At 35.5% G+C, this 17915-nt stretch overlaps 2 protein-coding genes across 9 annotated transcripts in view; one reads left to right on the forward strand and one right to left on the reverse strand.

The window, feature by feature from the left end:
* Positions 1-1577: 1577 nt before the first annotated feature.
* On the forward strand, positions 1578-6043 carry LOC124957736 (acanthoscurrin-2-like). Of its 3 annotated transcripts, none has more exons than XM_047514980.1 (4): positions 1578-1729; positions 3044-3179; positions 4764-4926; positions 5009-6007. In XM_047514980.1, the coding sequence occupies exons 1-4, from the start codon at positions 1712-1714 to the stop codon at positions 5352-5354; spliced, it is 663 nt and encodes a 220-aa protein (XP_047370936.1). In that variant the 5' UTR covers positions 1578-1711; the 3' UTR covers positions 5355-6007. The 3 variants fall into 3 exon arrangements, with proteins under 3 accessions (XP_047370936.1, XP_047370946.1, XP_047370927.1); XM_047514990.1 differs by lacking the exon at positions 1578-1729 and adding an exon at positions 4221-4381 and having other exon boundaries at positions 3054-3179; positions 5009-6017; XM_047514971.1 differs by lacking the exons at positions 1578-1729; positions 3044-3179 and adding an exon at positions 4001-4381 and having other exon boundaries at positions 5009-6043.
* Positions 5446-17915, reverse strand: part of LOC124957699 (mucin-5AC-like) — a 39419-nt gene continuing 26949 nt past the window's right edge. For 5 of the 6 annotated variants that reach the window (XM_047514917.1, XM_047514896.1, XM_047514880.1 and 2 more), the window contains 4 exons: positions 14598-14718; positions 14140-14502; positions 8031-14054; positions 5446-7782 (listed from right to left, as the gene is read on the reverse strand). In XM_047514917.1, coding sequence (XP_047370873.1) covers positions 6386-7782; positions 8031-14054; positions 14140-14502; positions 14598-14718 — 7905 coding nt within the window. In that variant the 3' untranslated portion in view covers positions 5446-6385. The remainder of the gene's footprint in view (positions 7783-8030; positions 14055-14139; positions 14503-14597; positions 14719-17915) is intronic. The other variant, XM_047514929.1, reaches the window with a different exon arrangement.

Consider the following 17915-nt stretch of genomic DNA (forward strand, 5'->3'; position numbering starts at 1 on the left):
CGGTTATAGCACAGCTTTTGTCTTTTCTATGCAGTATTGTCAAACAAATTTCCGACGTTTTCCAAATGTAATTTCCGACAGAAATTTCAAATTCTAAAAATGTTTTTCTTTTTTCGTTTGTGATCCAATTAACAGATCATGCCAAAACAATATATTAATGATAAACGAACGGACATTTATTTTACATGGTTTTAACGTTCGAGTTCACAATTAATACATGTTAATCAATGATGGTAAACAATTAGTTTCGTCTCCATATTCATGCAATCTATCATTTTCGGTTTATCGATTCCGTTTATCGATTATTCACATTTGTGTACACGTATACAAATAACGTATTGTTAATCTATCCAGATGTGATGTATCAAGATTTCTCTAATTCTTAAAATAATATCGAATTCTAGCAAAAATTCTAAGCTAAATTCTAAATTTTAAGATTAAAAAATAATCTTTTACTGAAGAGAAGAGAATGAAAAAAAGAATCAACAAGTCACACCCAAAGACATGTTTTTTCTTCTTCGTTATCTATTAAATACATAGAAAGCGGCTTTACGTAATTTCTCAGGTATAAGTAATTATCGGAAGGACTGACATAACTGAAGTTATGAAATTAGAATCAACAACAATCATGATACCGTTAATTTCGATCGTTGCAAATGAGAGCTTTGCTCATCAATATTCATATCTCGTTGTGTGGATATAAAGTTTTGTACAAACTCCCCTCAAAATGTCATTATAACTTAAATCGTTATTGCAACTGTCAGAAATATGGAAAGTCAGAGTTATTCCACATTGTCTTGGAAGTTGAAAAAATTGTTGATTTTAAAAGTATTGGCTCGTACCGATAAAGCATTAACTCGATGATTAATAAAAAATCAAAGTTTGAAATAAGCTATTTTCTATACGAATACATAATGCATTTTTGTTGAATTTATTCGCTAGCATAGATGCGATAAATCTATTCCCTGCGAGAATTATATTATGCGTGCTAGGTAATGAGAAAAGTTAAGTTATTCGAAAAATGATAGGAAAGAAAGTAACAGAATTAATCGAGGATGTCCATATTATAGACTAAAAAGAATTAATAACGATATTCTTATAATTAGCATAGAAATAAAATGAGAGTATGCTTCGCGTGTGAGTAATAATGAATCGAAAGATAATCGAAATGTAAACCCTATTTCGTTAAGAAAGATCTTGAACTACTTCGTAGTGTTGGCACGACTTGGCGAAGATGACGAGAGACCAATCTCGCGTCCTCCGTTCTTTGGTGACGCAGTCAAAACCGAAGGATATCACTGCGTATATATGTATACGTATTTATGCAGGTGTGTGCACGGTAAACGCATGAATGCGTAGACAGGAGGAAAGAAACGTCAGGGTAATGCGATTTCCCACAGGTAAAGGCAGCTCCACGCCTCTAAGCAGGCGTGTCGCGTGGAAAGCCAAGAGATTCCCAGTCCGCGGCCTTGTCAACGGCGGCTCTTTGCTTCAGATCCAACTTCAAACATCTACTCCAAGTATTTCCGTTCGGAAAAAAAAAAAAGAACGTAAGAGAGGGGAGTTGATGGTTAAAACCCGTATATAGAGGATTAACGCGATGTCATTCGTACAGATCGCCTTACAATTCGTGAACCGCCTCACACGCATTTACACGTCTCGACTTTAAAATTCGAACCTTTATTATCTTGAGGCTTCTTCTTGTCGCAAAATGAAGTCCTTTTTGCTTGTAAGTCGATTTATTTTTTCTTTCCTTCTTTCTTCTTCTTTTATTTTTGTTTGTTTGTTTGTTTTCTTTTTTTTCATTCGATATCTGCCCTCGAAGATCGATATTTTATCAATATTTTCACAACGTCAACGAACAATTTCGAGCAAATATTTGTCAAGTTTTTTATTGGCTTTTTTTTTTTTTTTTTTTTGTTAACTTTTCGATTTTGTATTGTGATTTCATGTGAATATTTCAATTGAACTCAATTGAAATATTCAGTGAGTCGTTAAGAAAGATCGAGCTAATGGCTTTGTAAAGAGGAAATGCCGTGATGATAATATAAGAATATAAGTGAAGATTTCTAATAATTCAGTTTGAAAGAAGAATGCTCGAAGCGGTGAAAACGTCCTAATTACGTTAATTAATTTGCAATTCATTCGAAACAGAGATGACTAGATGGAAAATTTATATGCATTTCGATCTATCGCATGTAAAATTCATGAATGACCAAAAGAATTTGATCATCGATCGAACTGTCAATTAATTTTCGCTTAAGAGCTGTTATGTTGGTACGTTAATTAAATTAAAATTCTCCAAGATTTTTTCGTTTCTTGTGATATTTTAAATCGTACACGTCCAATTGTCTTTGGATTATGAAAAACTTTAAAAAGGACAAGACATTGATATGATATAATTAGATCATAGATTACATCTCCTAATATACGCCTATATGGAATGTATGTTAACTGTGAGAGTAAAAAAAACAAGAACAAATATATTTATATAAATAATATTTACTTTTTCAGATAATGAATCTTTTTCTCTTCTTCTATACCTAATATTTGTCATATCGAAACTAATATTTGTCGAAAGTCTATGGCAAATCGTTCGAAGATATTAAATCTCTATTTGTAGATGGATAATATTTATTTGTAAAACTTTCTATTACTTTTGATTTTTTCTCTTTTAAATTTAAATGTATCGATTGAGAAGAAAAAAAGGAAAAAATGGACACTTTTGGAATTTGTCCTCGTTTGGATTTATTTCTTTTCAAAGTTACTTTCCGAATTACTTGCGTGCTAATAATCATTATCATTTCTTCTTTCTTATATCGTACCGTTGAAAATCGCGTATTTCTACATCGGTGCTTGACATTGTTATGATACGTACATATATAACGAGCATGATAATCACATTTAATATTTTGCTTGTCAAAAGAGATACTTATATGTACGTGTAGTAGTATACAATTATGATTACCTCTGTGATTCACGGTATACGATCTGACTGTCTTATGAGATTCTAGAATATTATTAGCCGTCCTCGCTTTTGCAGGTAACGTATCTCGTTGGATTGGTCGTGTTATGCAGTAGTGCTATAGAACTGACAAACTCAAAATTATCGACAAAACTTTTGCCGGTAAATGACGCGAGTGGTACGAAGGACTTGGATACAGCAGCCAGTGATCGGAGTAAGCAACATTATATTCCACTTCATCCATGTTACGTCTGATACATCACGTTCTTTCATTTTAATTATTTTCATCGTATTAGTGGACGTATCATTATACTTTTGAATGTATCGGAAACGAAATAGTTATTTCATTTATTATTTCATTTATTATTTCATTTTTTATTTTAACATTATTTCTTTGACAATTTCGACAATTACATTAGAAAAGTCGATAATAAAAAGTTTTTTTTTTACGTAAAGTGACTTACGATCATTAAAATGTTTATGAAGAAATAAATAGATAGCACTGGGAATCCTTTGAAATAGTTTGACTCATTCTTGATGATTTAATTCTAAGATTAGACAAATGAGCGAACTGGAAGCATGTTAGATTTATGCATAATTCTATAAGAAGACCTTCAACAGACACGTTACATTAGCATCCGATTACATGTACCACCTTTTTCCTTTTACGATAATAACCGTTCGACGTTTCAGAGCGTGAGAACGTTAGCGACACAGATAGTCAATATTCGCGGTAAACACATTTCTATGTATATATATATATATATATATATATATATATATATATATATATGTATAAATATATATATATATATATTTCAACAATAGTATAAGTTCATTTTACTCGTCCAAGTTCACACGATTGTTTACGATTGAACGGCCTTAACCCCTTGACTGATGATATCGTGTGAAACAAGTGATATGTTTTTTACGTATTTAAATATAAAAACGCACAACAGGTATAAGGAAAAAGTATAAGAATTAGGTTTGTGATTAAATGCGCTTTAAATGCGCTTACATTGAATACTATTTGCTATTGGATTTATTATTAGTACTTGATTGCATTCGCATGTGTAAACTGTATTGTTCGTTTACTTGCAATTAACAGTATCACTCTTTTTGAGATATATTTAATAAAGGTCTTATATGGAATGTTTTCGGAAAGGAAAATAAATGCCGACGACTGTTCATATACGGCTAATAATCAAATATTTGATAATGATAGTGAATATAATTATATATTATATCCTAAAAGGGAACGTTTCAAACGATCGATTATTGAAGATAATAACGAAGATGAAGAAGATATGAGCCATCAATCGGAAGAATGGATTTGGAAAATGACAAATAATTATCCGAAGATCTGGAAATATAGACAGATTCGTGGAATGAAAAAACAGTTAGATAAAAATTGTAGTAAGTTAGATGTTTCCTTATACGATATTCGATAATATTATATTTTGGGAAGTCATTGTCACGGAAACGAATCGTTACGCAGATCAAGTTATAAGCGATGAAAATAGATAAAAAATAATCGACGAGACTTAGATTCCTTCAAGATGTAATCATTTAACGTGATTGTTTTCGGTCTCGGCGAGCGATGTGATTTTTTCGTCGATTATGGAACGTACAATGGTTACGAATTAAAATCATAAGGCAAAGGCCTGAAGTAATAACAAAGATTAAAATAATCGTAGGCGATATATCACGTGCTTTAATTATTTTTATATAGTGTCTAGTATTATTTATACGTCGCTTAAATGCCTATGATTATTTTAAGACGATAATTTGATTGCAGCATTCTTAATCGGTAAAGAATACGGTCAGCCAGGCTACGGAGGGTACGGAGGTTATCCCGTATCTATATACGGACCAGGATATCGTGGTACGAATTTAACACCAGGATATAGGGGATATCCGATCGGTAATCCTGGGGGTGTTATTGGAGGTGGACATACTGGGTGAGGATACATTTGTTAAAAAGAATCGTTCAATTTCCAATTAATCGATATCGATAGAATCAGAGAAATTCTTCTTTTCTAGATATGGATATTACGGGAACAGATATAATCCTTATTATAATTATGGTGCTTTCGGTGGTTCCGGTGGTTACAGTGGATATGGGAGCATTGGTGGATATGGTACCTTAGGAGTTGGAGGTTACGATGATCCTTATCTTGGATATGGTAGTTATAGTGGTTATGGCCGTTACGATGGTCAAGGACTCGATGGATATGGAAATTACGGTTCCGGTGGTTACGGTGGAACTTATGGTTCTACGTATGGGATCAAAAACAATTATGATCCTTATGGTTACCGTAGTAGTAGTAGTAGTAACAGTTATGGTAGTTATGCCGGCTATCCCTCCGGATATAGGGGTTATTCCTAAAAGTTTATGAATTTGATATATATGTATAATGCTAATGCATAAAATCAGTAGTCGTTCTTTTTTGTACGTACTTTGTAACAACGTAATAATATTAAAATACGGAAAGTGTTTATTTTTCAAACTAAATGATGTTGTTTCGTATATTTGAATAATACTTAACATACATAATTAATACATGATTTGTAGTAAATATTAACATGACATTTAAATATGAAGTAGGGAAAACTTAAAGAAATAAATATAACCAACGAGAACATAATAATCAGTAATTAGTTCATTATATAAACTGTAATATATTCGGACGTAATAAATTTGTTGAACCTAATTGGATAGTTTTTATAAAAGTATTTAAAATTTTAAACGAATCAAATATCTATATAAATATTGTTAAAATATAATACAATTTATATTAACTAATCTCTTATTTTTTCTAATATATTATAAATAATTGTTCACACACGTATACATGCATAATGATTAATGTTCATTTATCAATATTGGTATTGCACAATATTTATAAATGCGTCTAAGGAAATAATCAAGCGCACTGAAATTGTGTATGTGGAATTATTTTTGTTTTTGCATTTTCCTTGAAGATCTGACAAAATAGCACATAAGGGAATAATATATTTACTTAAGTTTAGTATTCATTAAATGGGTTTGTCGCAATATTCAAGATGAAGAGTAATTTAAAAATATCGTCGGTATAATAAAAACATTAATCTATAAACGACTTATATACTCATACGTGATATTCCATGCACGAATAATCATAATCGTTTAATAAAGTCGTTTGGATGCAATATGTACATGGGTCGGTCAGTCGACATGCATTCTAAAGTATCATGCACAATAAGTAATGTTTAAGTTTTAATATCATCGAATCGACGACCATCTATTAGCTGACCTGCAGCTGGCAGAGGGATACTTCCAATATTTCATATTTAATTCTTATAAGAGCGAATACTTGTCTTCCCCGAGAAAAAAATAATATCTTTTGTATATTAATATGAATAAGTTAACTAGATTCATCATACTACTTTCCTATTTCTGATTTTTCTCTTCTCAACAACGTTTCTGATTGGAACATTCAAAAATCCAAGATTGGCCACACTCAAGACGTCCTTTAAATTTTCAATATTGCCAAGTTGATCTAATTGTAAGCCAAGAAGTTTTGTTTCTATATTTTCACCTGACGTGGTACATGCATTGCATGGATACGGAACAGGTGTTGCGGTGGGATACATAAGTTTCATTTTGTGACTATCTGCCTTGTTGCCGGGACAATACGGTATAAAAATGACAGGAATGAATCCAAGCTGACCAATGAGAGGAGGAGTGGATGTTGTGCTGCTAGTGATATCGTTTTCCTTGTGCGATTCAACTAAGTAACAAGGACAAGCTTGAGGATTTGGTCCTAAGGGTAATGAAAAGGACTTAATATTGACCGGATGTGGTGGTTGAACTCCTGTTGCGTTTATTCTATGATCCGTTTGTTCACCTTCCGACGATGTATTTACCTGTTTCATTATAGCAATAGTTTCGTTTTCGGGGGAATCAATATTTTCTCGTCCTTTGTTTTCTTCATTTCTATCGAACTTCGTATGCACTATAAGGCGGCTTCCTTGATGGTTTATTTCATAAGGTTGTTTTAGTGCATCTTTAATAATATCTTGGGATGCAAAAGTATGATTGGCAGAAAATTTATATTCTTTTCGATATTGTTTCTGACGATAAACAGGGAATTCTTCTAAGTCTTCTTTCGGTTCTTCTGCACGTTTAATATCCTCTATTACCTCGTATTGATTATTTTGCTTACGTTCAATTTTCAATCCGTATGTCTTAATGTTTTTATCAGTAATTTCATCCTTTTCTAGATTTTTCGAGAATGTATGCTTTAAATGATCTGATGTTTTCAATGTATCATGCATTAATGAATTAATTTCTTTCGCATTATGGTTGACATTTCCTTCATTAATTTGTTCATATTCTTGCATTTTAAATTTACTATGATCCAAATCAACGATTTTGCTTACTTTGATAGGATATGAAACCTCAGATAATTTATCATTATTTATTGCACTAGCAATATTCGATTTTATAAGTGATTTTAAATTAATTTGTCCTGGAAAATCTGTTTTTATCGATGAACTAATATTTATCGGTTTATAAGATTTGAGCCGTAAAATTTTCACAGGACCACGAGAACGTGATTTCGCGGAATGTATTACACTTGAGTAATAATCTGGATCACCAGGCCATGGTCCGTCAGGTCCTGGAGATCCGGTTGGCCATGGACCATCCGGGCCTGCTTCACCATCACCACCGACGTCTCCGATATCGCCTATATCACCAATAGGTCCTTTTGGTCCAACAGGACCCCCGGGGCCATTGAAATAAGATGGATATCTAACATGAATTGGGTAATCTAGAAAAATGAATAAAAATCATTACAAATAAAAACATGGCAAAAAAATCCATAAGATTTTACAATTTATCAGAAAATACACATACACAATTCTAATCTGTATTCAATTTTAAATATAAAGTTTCATTATACTATTTCATTAATTGCAATTTATACTACAAATATATAAATCTTAATGAATTTTTTAAGTCCTAAAATATTAAATAATATTAAATTTCTAAATATAAAAGAAAAAAAATAATACATACTTGGCTTTCCAAATAAACCGGATCTTCCGCTCGTTCCCAGAATCCTAGGATATGCTGACGGGTATCTAAGAGATCCATTATAGCTTAGATGTAGTGGATAAGGCAGATAGGGTGGTATATTCGGTCTGTTAGATCTTTCTGACGTGTCAGGATATTCGGCATGTTGTCTTCCTCCTGATTCTCCACGATATCCAGAATAGTCTACTCTACTTGAAGAAGTTCTTGTTCTGTCACGTTCAAGAGGTCTTTGTATATCAGGAGAGATAGTAGGCCTAGGTATAACAGAATATCTAGAATACGTTAGTATTCTTGAGGTATCAGAATTATCGTCGTATTCAGAAGTATCTTGTCTACTTGGAATATCAGATGTATCATGATATTCAGGATATGTTTCTGATGTACCACGATTCCCAGGAATGTCCTGTCTACTTGAAGTATCATAAGTTTCTGGGGTCTCAGAATATACAGGATACGGTTGCGTTTCTGATGTGTCATTCTGGTGTCCAGATGTATCTAAAGTATCAGAAGTACCTGGTATAATATATTGACTATGCGGTCTTGGACTATCTGGAAATTTGTCAGTTTCAGATGTGCCAGGATATGGAGAATGCGGTTCGTTTCTTGATATGTCAGAGTTTACACGAGGCGATGGCATTCCTAATGTATCCAAATGTGCTGGAGGTAGTGAACCCAAATGTACTGGAGGTAGTGAACCCAAATGTGCTAGAGATGGTGAACACAAATGTGTTGGAGGTTGTGTTCTTGTCGGCATTTCTACAATAGCAGGAGTCGACGATATGCCAAGGTATTCAGAATGTGATGGCGTTCTCGGTGTATTCAAATGTGCTGGAGATGCCGGATCCAAATGTATTGGAGGTAGTGAAACCAAATGTGCTGGAGGTGCTGAACCCAAATGTGTTGGAGGTTGAGTTCTTGTCGGTGATCCTACAATAGCAGGAGTCGAAGATATACCAAGGTATTCAGTATGCGATGGGGTTCTTGGTGTACTCAAAAATGCTGGAGATGGCGAATTCAAATGTACTGGAGGTAGTGAAACAAAACGTATTGAAGGGAGTGAAAACAAATGTGCTGGAGGTGCTAAACTCAAATGTGTTGGAAGTTGTGAGCCCAAATGTGTTGGAGGTTGAGAACCCAAATGTGTTGGAGGTTGTGAACCCAAATGTGTTGGAGGTTGTAAACCCAAATGTGTTGGAGGTTGTGAACCCAAATTTAATGAAGGTTGTGAATCCAAATGTGTTGTAGATTGTGAATCTAAATGTATTGGAGGTGGTAAACCCAAATGTAATGAAGGTTGTGAATCCAAATGTGTTGTAGATTGTGAATTCAAATGTGTTGTAGGTTGTGAACCCAAATGTGTTGGAGGTTGTGAACCCAAATTTAATGAAGGTTGTGAATCCAAATGTGTTGTAGATTGTGAATCTAAATGTATTGGAGGTGGTAAACCCAAATGTAATGAAGGTTGTGAATCCAAATGTGTTGTAGATTGTGAATTCAAATGTGTTGTAGGTTGTGAACCCAAATGTGTAAGAGGTAGTGAATCCAAATGTACTGGAGGTAGTGAAACCAAATGTATTGGAGGTAGTGAAAACAAGTATGCTGGTGGTTGTGAACCTAATTCTGTTGGAGGTTGTGAACCCGCATGTGTTGTAGATTGTGAACCCGAATCTGTTGGAGGTTGTGAATCCAAATGTGCTGGAGGTGCTAAACCTAAATGTGTTGGAAGTTGTGAACCCAAATGTACGGGAGGTAGTGAAACCAAATGTATTGGAGGTATTGAAAACAAATGTGCTGGAGGTGGTGAACCCAACTTCGTTGAAGGTTGTGAACCCAAATGTGTTGGATGTGATGAACCTAAATGTGTTGGAGGTAGTGAAGCCAAATGTGTTGGAGATTGTCTTCTTGTCGGTGATTCCACCATACCAGGAGTCGATGATATGCCGGGGTATTCAGGATGTGATGATGTTCTTGGTGTACTCAAATCTGTTGAAGATGGTGTTCTTACTATTGTTTTTACACTAGCAGATATGCCAAGATATCTAGGATGCGATGGTGTTTTTGATATATTCAAATGCGCTGGAGGTGGTGAACCCAAATGTGCTGGAGGTGGTGAACCTAAATGTGCTAGAAGGTGTGAACCTAAATGTACTACAGATGTTGAATTCAAATGAGCCGGAGGTTGTGAACCGAAATGTGCTAAAGGTGGTGAACCCGAATGTGCTAAAGGTGGTGAATCCGAATGTGCTAAAGGTGGTGAATCCGAATGTGCTAAAGGTGCTGAACACGAATGTGCTGAAGGTGGTGAACCTGAATGTGCTAAAGGTGGTGAACCTGAATGTGCTAAAGTTGGTGAACCCGAATATGCTAAAGGTGGTGAACCTGAATGTGCTAAAAGTGATGAATCTGAATGTGCTAAAGGTGGTGAACCCGAATGTGCTAAATGCGGTGAACCTGAATGTGCTAAAGGTGGTGAATCCAAATGTTCTAAAGTTGGTGAAGCCGGATGTGCTAAAGATGGTAAATCCGAATGTGCTAAAGGTGATGAATCCGAATGTGCTAAAGGTGGTAAATCCGTATGTGCTAAAGGTGGAGAATCCGAGTGTGCCAAAGGTGGTGAACCCGAATGTGCTAATGGTGGTAAACCCGACTGTGCTATAGGTGATGAACCCGATTGTGCTAAAGGTGGTAAATCCGAATGTGCTAAAGGTGGTGAACCCGAATGTGCTAAAGGTGGTGAATCCGAATGTGCTAAAGGTGATGAACTTGAATGTGCTGGAGGTGATGTTCTTGCTGGTGTTTCTACAATATCAGAGGTCGACGTTATGCCAAGGTATTCAGGAGGCGATGTTGTTTTTGGTCCAGCAAAATATGCAGGAGATGACGTTATTGTTGTAGTGTCTGTTATAACAGAAGTCGATGGTATGTTAGGCTGGATAAGTGTTTCTGATGCACTCGATTGTGCAGAAGATGATAGTCTCTCTGGGATTTTTGCTACATCATGAATGCAAGACGGTGGTATTTCAGTCACTTTTAATATGTCAATGTATTCAGAAGAGACTGCTTTATCTGAAGAAGAAGTATCTGACGCTTTTACTGATGTTTTTGATGTGTTAGTACGTCTAAGAATGGCTTTTCTACCTAAGTTATTATATATTTTTTGTAAGGCAATCTGCATAGGACGACGTGGTTCTTCATTCCCTGCAATTCTAGAATCCCCAAAATACGTTCGTGTTCTTGATGTGGTAGAAGGTTTAAAATATAGACTACGTGGAGTACTTGGAGTAACAATAATCTTTGGTATGTCCAATTGTCTAGGATCTGTAGGACTGCTTGGAGAACTAGAAGTCCCTGGTGTTCCAAAGGCTTGAAAATGCGGTTGTATACCTGATGTGCCAGGGTTTACAGAATTCCTTGGCGTTATTGTTGTACCCAAATGTGCAAGAGATGTTGGTTGTTCTGGGATTTCTTCAATAACAGGAGTCGATTGTGAGCCAGAGTCTCCAGGTGGAAGAAGTATGTCTGATGCACCCGACTGTACAGAAGATGGTAGTCTCTCTTGAGTATCTGCAATATCACGAATGCAATGCGATGGTATGCGAGAATGATCATCATATGATATTTCTTTTGATGTGCCAACGTATTTAGAGAAGTCTAATTTACGTGATGTACGAGAAGTACTTTGTATGGCAAACTGTGCAGGAGGATCTGTTGTAGATGAAGAAAGGGAAGTATTTTGTATTGTTTCTGATGCATGAGTATGTTTAAGATCATCTTTATCTATTTTATAAACGGTAATAAATATAGGACGATGGAGTCTCGTAGAATTAGAAGATCCTCTACTACGGTTTTTGGGTAATTTACTAATTTGTAACCCACTTGGAATACTAGAAGGCCCCGCTGTGCCAGGTAATGATGATATTTCTTGTGTGCTCGAATGTGCAAGAGATGATGTTCTTGCTAGTGGTTCTGTAATGTCTGGAGTTAATGGTTTGCCAGAGTGTGTTATTTCTGATGTGCTATGTTGTCCTGGAATGTTTTCCTGTTCAGGGCTGAGTGGTATTTCTGGTCTCTCATAGATGTTAGTACAGAATTGTCTTCTTATTCTGCGAGGAAATCTAGGAATATTGAGAATTTCTCGTTTTCTTTTGACAACGGCAAGAATTTTAGAAGATGATGCTAATTGTGAGTTTGGTTGTGTATCTGGGGTTAAAGAATACGATGATGATTGATCTGTGGGACTGTCTGATCCACCTGAAGTACTCGAAGTTCTAATATCTTGCTTACCATAACCACTAGAAGTCGCAGAAGTTGATGGCATGCCATGTACTGCCATAATACCAGAAGTCCATTGTATACCAGAATATGTAGACTGCGAGTGGGTTCTACTACGCGATACTATTTTAGATTGATTATTGGGTCTTCTACGTGTTTTTCTTACGTTTGGTCTCTTTCGTTTTTTGTCTGTTTGAGTACTTTTATTGCATTGTTTAGCAATTTTAGAATAGGATGATTCTTCAGGAGATGCAACTACCTGTGACCACATACGTTTTCTAGAGTGTTCAGAAATATCTGTTTGTGTAGAAGTGCTTGGATGTGTAGAAGTGCTTGGATGTGTAGAAGTGCTTGGGTATGCAGAAGTGCCTATCTGTTTAATTGTCTCTGGTTTTTTTGAACTGTCAGAAATTTCTGTTGTTGCTGCAGCAATGCTAAGAATTTCAGAAGATGGTGATTGTGAGCTTGCTGATTTTAATATAACATTGTCAGTTATGTTAGGGTGTGAAGAAGATGATGATAGATCTGAAGAGTCTGTGGTAAATGTTTTCGAGTACATTACTTCTGGTGTGCCAGGAGTTGAAGGATTCGATGGTGTTTTTAATATGTAATATTCTGATTCACTTAAAAAGTTCGAAATTCGAGTTAGTACAGGAATATCGGGTGAATTTTGAGGATCTAGTATACCTTGATTATTAAAAACCACTCCTGCATCCAAATACGCAGAACTCAATGGCATGGCAGGATGAAGAATTATTCCTGAGGATACAAGTTGCGATGATGTTCCTGGTGCGTCAAATTGCTGAGGAGCTGGTAATTCTTCTACTCCAGAATTATCTACTACGTCTAAAATATTCGAAACTTCTGATGCGGTAGAGGTTGAAGGTGATGAAGGACTGTCTTTGTCATCCGGATTATTTGAAGTTCTTGTTGTGTTCAGGTATGTAGGTTGCGGTAGTGTTCCTGGCGTTTCTGGTGTTCCCGGACTTCCAGGAGTCTCTGGTGTGCCAGGATTTCTGAATTGTATTCCGAATGAATTTGGACCAAGAGTGTCTTGTTTATCTGGTGTAGTAAAAGTTATTGATGTATCAGGGTACGTAAGATGCAATGGTGTTCTTATTATGCCTGGAATGTTAGAAGTTCTTGATCTTTCATAATAGCTCGGATAATACGATGTTCCTGATGTACCTGGAGTAAGAAAAGTTCCAGGAGTTTTTGGTCTACTTAAAATACTAGGAGTATCTGATTGCATAGGATGCGATGGTTTTTCTGGAATGACAGGAGTAATGGATGTGTCAGGGTGTGAAGGTTGGAATGGTTTTCCTGGAGTAACAGATGTTCCAGATGTGCTAGGATATTCCGGATAATATTGCTTTTCTGGTGTGCTTGGAGTACTAGACATCCTTACTCTTGCAGGTTTCCTAGGGAATTCAGGATGTGATGGTGTATCTGGAATGTCAGGAGTTTTTGGTTTTCCTGGAATGTTCGAGGGCCTAGGAATTTCTGGTGTGCCAGGCTTTTCAAAGTATTCAGTATGCGATGGTGTTCCCTGTTTTCTCGGTGTGCCTGGTCTTCCTGGAAGATTAGGAGTTCTTGACGACGTTGGAGATTCTGATTTTCCTGGAATCGTAGGAGTTCCTGATTTTCTAAGGTATCCAGACCGAGGTGGTGTTTCTGGTGTACCAGGAGTGGCAGGATATTTAGGTATTCCAGGAATTCCTGGGGCCCCAAGTGCTACAAATCGAAAATGAAGGTTATGAAATAATTTGTATAATATTAATACTTATATCCGGATAGTATTTGTTTAAAATTTTCTTACTTTCTGGTTCTGATGGTGGTATCACAGTAGGATTAGTATTCGTTCCTTCAAATTGTGCACATATGGATGGAAAATGTAACTTGTCCCAAGCTCTTAGAATGCCGTGATGATCATGATGATCGTCATTATCATGCTTATGAGATTGTCTATTCTCATGATGTTCATGTTCGTGAAAAAATAGTTCGACATTTTGTCCTGGGTGGACTACTCTATATCCCCATCCATCACTTATGTAAAATGTTGTTTTTAATTTTCCAAAAGGATCTACATAGCCGTAACATCCATATGTAATGTCGTCTGGTCCATGCACTTCGTGATGAAATTGTCCATTAGGACTCACCTCATAACCGTAATTATATGCATCTGAAAAAAGGTACTTCTAATTTAAATTTTTTCCTCAAGAAAATGACGTCATTGTTATTTTATAAATAATTTTATTTTTAAATATTATTACTTACTTGAATAAAAATCTTGATTTAAATATTGAGCCTTGTGTTCATCACTAATGTCTAAAATTAATTCCGTGCCTTTTCTATTTTCTTCTAACTGTGTGAACTGCGAGACTACAATGGTAATAACCTTTGGAAAAAGATATTTTTCTATGTTTAATCATTGTCGTTTAGTTAATATCTAGAGTTTTGGAATTTAAATCCACTTTCGATCGTCAATGTATTACCGAATGGAATAGGAAAATTTACAAGAAGATCAATTTTTTATTATCGTCAATGTAACACTTGATGTTTTATTTCGAAAACGATAGAGTTCTTATCGTGACGTGCGATCTCGTCAAGGATTAAAAATGAAGGGAAAGCGAATTCGTTGAAAAAGTCTGTGGATTCTTATACGTTCAACTTATAGGTATACGACATCTATAAGCGAGCATCCTTCATTTTTCAGACTCATTCGTTTCGTTTAATGTCAGTTATTTCGGCGTTACAACATTTAGCGAGTAGTGAGAGTAACGCGAGATACTTCACGTAATACTTTCCGGAAGGTTTCGATATTTCTTTTCGCGATGCAAATGTAACATGTTTAGTTTTGTCGATGATACAAAACAATGTTCGATTAGACAAAATAATTACACGCAGATAGTATTAGCTAGATATTAAAATTTATAGCGTGATATTATAGGTCATTGAAATTAACACGTGTCCGTCTCGTTGTATAGTACAGCTTGAGATCATTTTTTTGATCGGTTGTGAGCGGTTGATGATCTCAGCGATTCTGTTGTTCCACCTACGAAAAGGGAAAGTAAGATCCCCTTGAGGATACGGAGATCTTCATTGGGCTATATACGTAAAGCCAGAAATTGATAATGTGGGAGGACAATGTTCAATAACAATGAGATAATGTTTAGAATTTAGTTGCGCTCGATATCAAGGACGACTCTTCTCTTCGAACGGAAGTTTTTTTTTCTTTTTTTTTTTGTTTTTCCCCTCTCCCATTACGAAGACCACTTGTATGCTGTTATTTAAGAAGAGCGTCGATGAACTATCGAGAAGTCGATGAACGTTAAATTATACGCTTGTCCAAGAAGGGGAATAAAAAAAAAAAAATAGGCGGATCTTGCGTCGCGTGCTACTCCACGTGACTACTTTTGACATAATTATTAATAACGATAATATAATTATATTACGTGAACGGTATAACAGCATTGGAAAGGTACAAATAAGTATTCGAGAAAGAAAAATAATCGATAAAACATCGTTTCATAATCTTCGATTGTAGTAATGAAATAGGATGCGTTTAAGTATACATGTCGATCGATCGACATCAAATCAGTTTTCATTTTCTTTTTTATGGAAATTGATCTTTCGTTAGCCTCAAACCGGATCTTCCTTTCTCTCTCTCTCTCTCTCTCTCTCTCTCATTCTCACTCTTTCATATCATCTTAATTATTTACAAGCAAATCTACCGGTCAGATTACCAATATTGTATCGACTCGAGCATCGGAAAAGACGAATCGACGCATCATCTTTTGGTGAAAGTCACCAATGAGTTGTATAATGGAACAACCGTCGATATTGCCGACGGCTGTAAAGGCCAAGATCGTTTCTTTCATGATCGTTTGTCTCTTTCAAGCGTCTACTTTTGGACTCTGGGTTCTTTGCACGAGACTATCGAGACGTTGCTCGATTCTTTTCAAATTCCTTCCTACCTTTTTGGAACTTTAGATCATTTCTCTTAATCCTGATAAAATCATATTTATGAATTGTGAACGAAGGATAGAAAGAGAATCGTAGAAAGAAAAATTCTGATAATTGATTAACTCATTGTATTATATATGAGATAGTCTTACGTTAACGTTATTGTATCATTGTACTATTTACTCTTTATCTCACTGTATTGATAATGTTAAAGGGAGATTTTCCTTTTAATGAATTTTTTCGTCGCGTCGTTGAGCCGCGCTATTTACTTAAACATTATATATAAATATATGTAAAATAAATTTATCGAATAATTTATCGAACGATTTATAAACATCAAAGTAATGCTAATTATGTAGTCAATCATCCGTTAAGAATCGATAGAACGTCTGAAAAGTCTATTGTCGCGTAGTTGCGACAGAGAAAAGGTGTATTGCAGAAAGAAAGCTGGTTTTGTAGAATGTAGAAAAATTCATTGTCAGGCCCCGTTGAGAATTGTCTGAGCGAGATGTCTGTTAAGCCGTATTCGTGGGGTTTCGCGGTTTTCTCTATTAAACAGCGAGAATAACCAGCGGAATGTCGGCCGTACATTTGATCTCTGCAAAAGTAATTTTACGCTACAAAGTTGATGTAACGTGAAAAGTAATCGTTCGCATATTATGCGATACGCGTTAAATAAATTTATTTCAACTTCTCATAAGGTCCTTTAGTTTATTACTCATCCACGACTTTACAACCTACGAGTTCTATTCCGTCTGGGACTATTACGAAAGTATGGCATTTATATAAGCGCGATAATAACGGAAAATCGACATTGAATTCCTGACCTTTTACAAGGTAATCCCTAATACGTCCAATGGATTTACTAATGAAAAATTATATACTAATTGTCATTTGAAAATTGACAAGTCATAAATTGGGCACTTATTCGCCGTCGAAGATGCGCGTAACGAGCAATGACAGCTGGCTGGGAAACGCTTTGGTGCGGAACAAATTAACTGATAGTGAGCTTCGTATTTAACCGGCCGTATCGTACCGTTTAACGTTGCATTTCTTTCTTTCTCTCCTTCTCTCTTTCTCTCTGTCTCTTTATCTCTCTCGGATGTATAAACAGTATAAATGGATTGCATCGAGAGATAGTCTCTCGGAAGATCCGAGATAAAAAGATCCGACGGTTTGATCGGTAGTCATCGATCATCGTTGGATTTTCAATTGGAAGACATCTCATTTAAATGAATATCATTGTTACGCCTTGTAAATATTTCGTTATCGTTCTAAATAGAACTTTGATAATCAGATATGACATCGAATTGAAAAGAATTTTCCTACTTCGATCTAGATTTGTCACATGCCACGTAAAACTCTTTTTTTTCGCCATAAAACTCATCGATATTTATTTTAGTTCCGCAAAACTTTTATCATCGAGATTGTTTTACGTGCAATCCGAAAACGATACGTAACAAAACAGGGAGCAGGAGGAAAGAGAAGAGGAAAGGATAACAGATGAATGATCGACTGAAATTCATTCGTTGCCTATATCAACAAATTATACAATAAGGGAAGATCCAATATTTTTCCTATAAATGGAACTGTGTTCCATTTAATCGATTGTGTTTAGATAAACAATTG

This window comes from Vespa velutina, chromosome 1 (genome assembly GCF_912470025.1).
Source record: "Vespa velutina chromosome 1, iVesVel2.1, whole genome shotgun sequence".
In the NCBI taxonomy this organism is placed as follows: domain Eukaryota; kingdom Metazoa; phylum Arthropoda; class Insecta; order Hymenoptera; family Vespidae; genus Vespa; species Vespa velutina.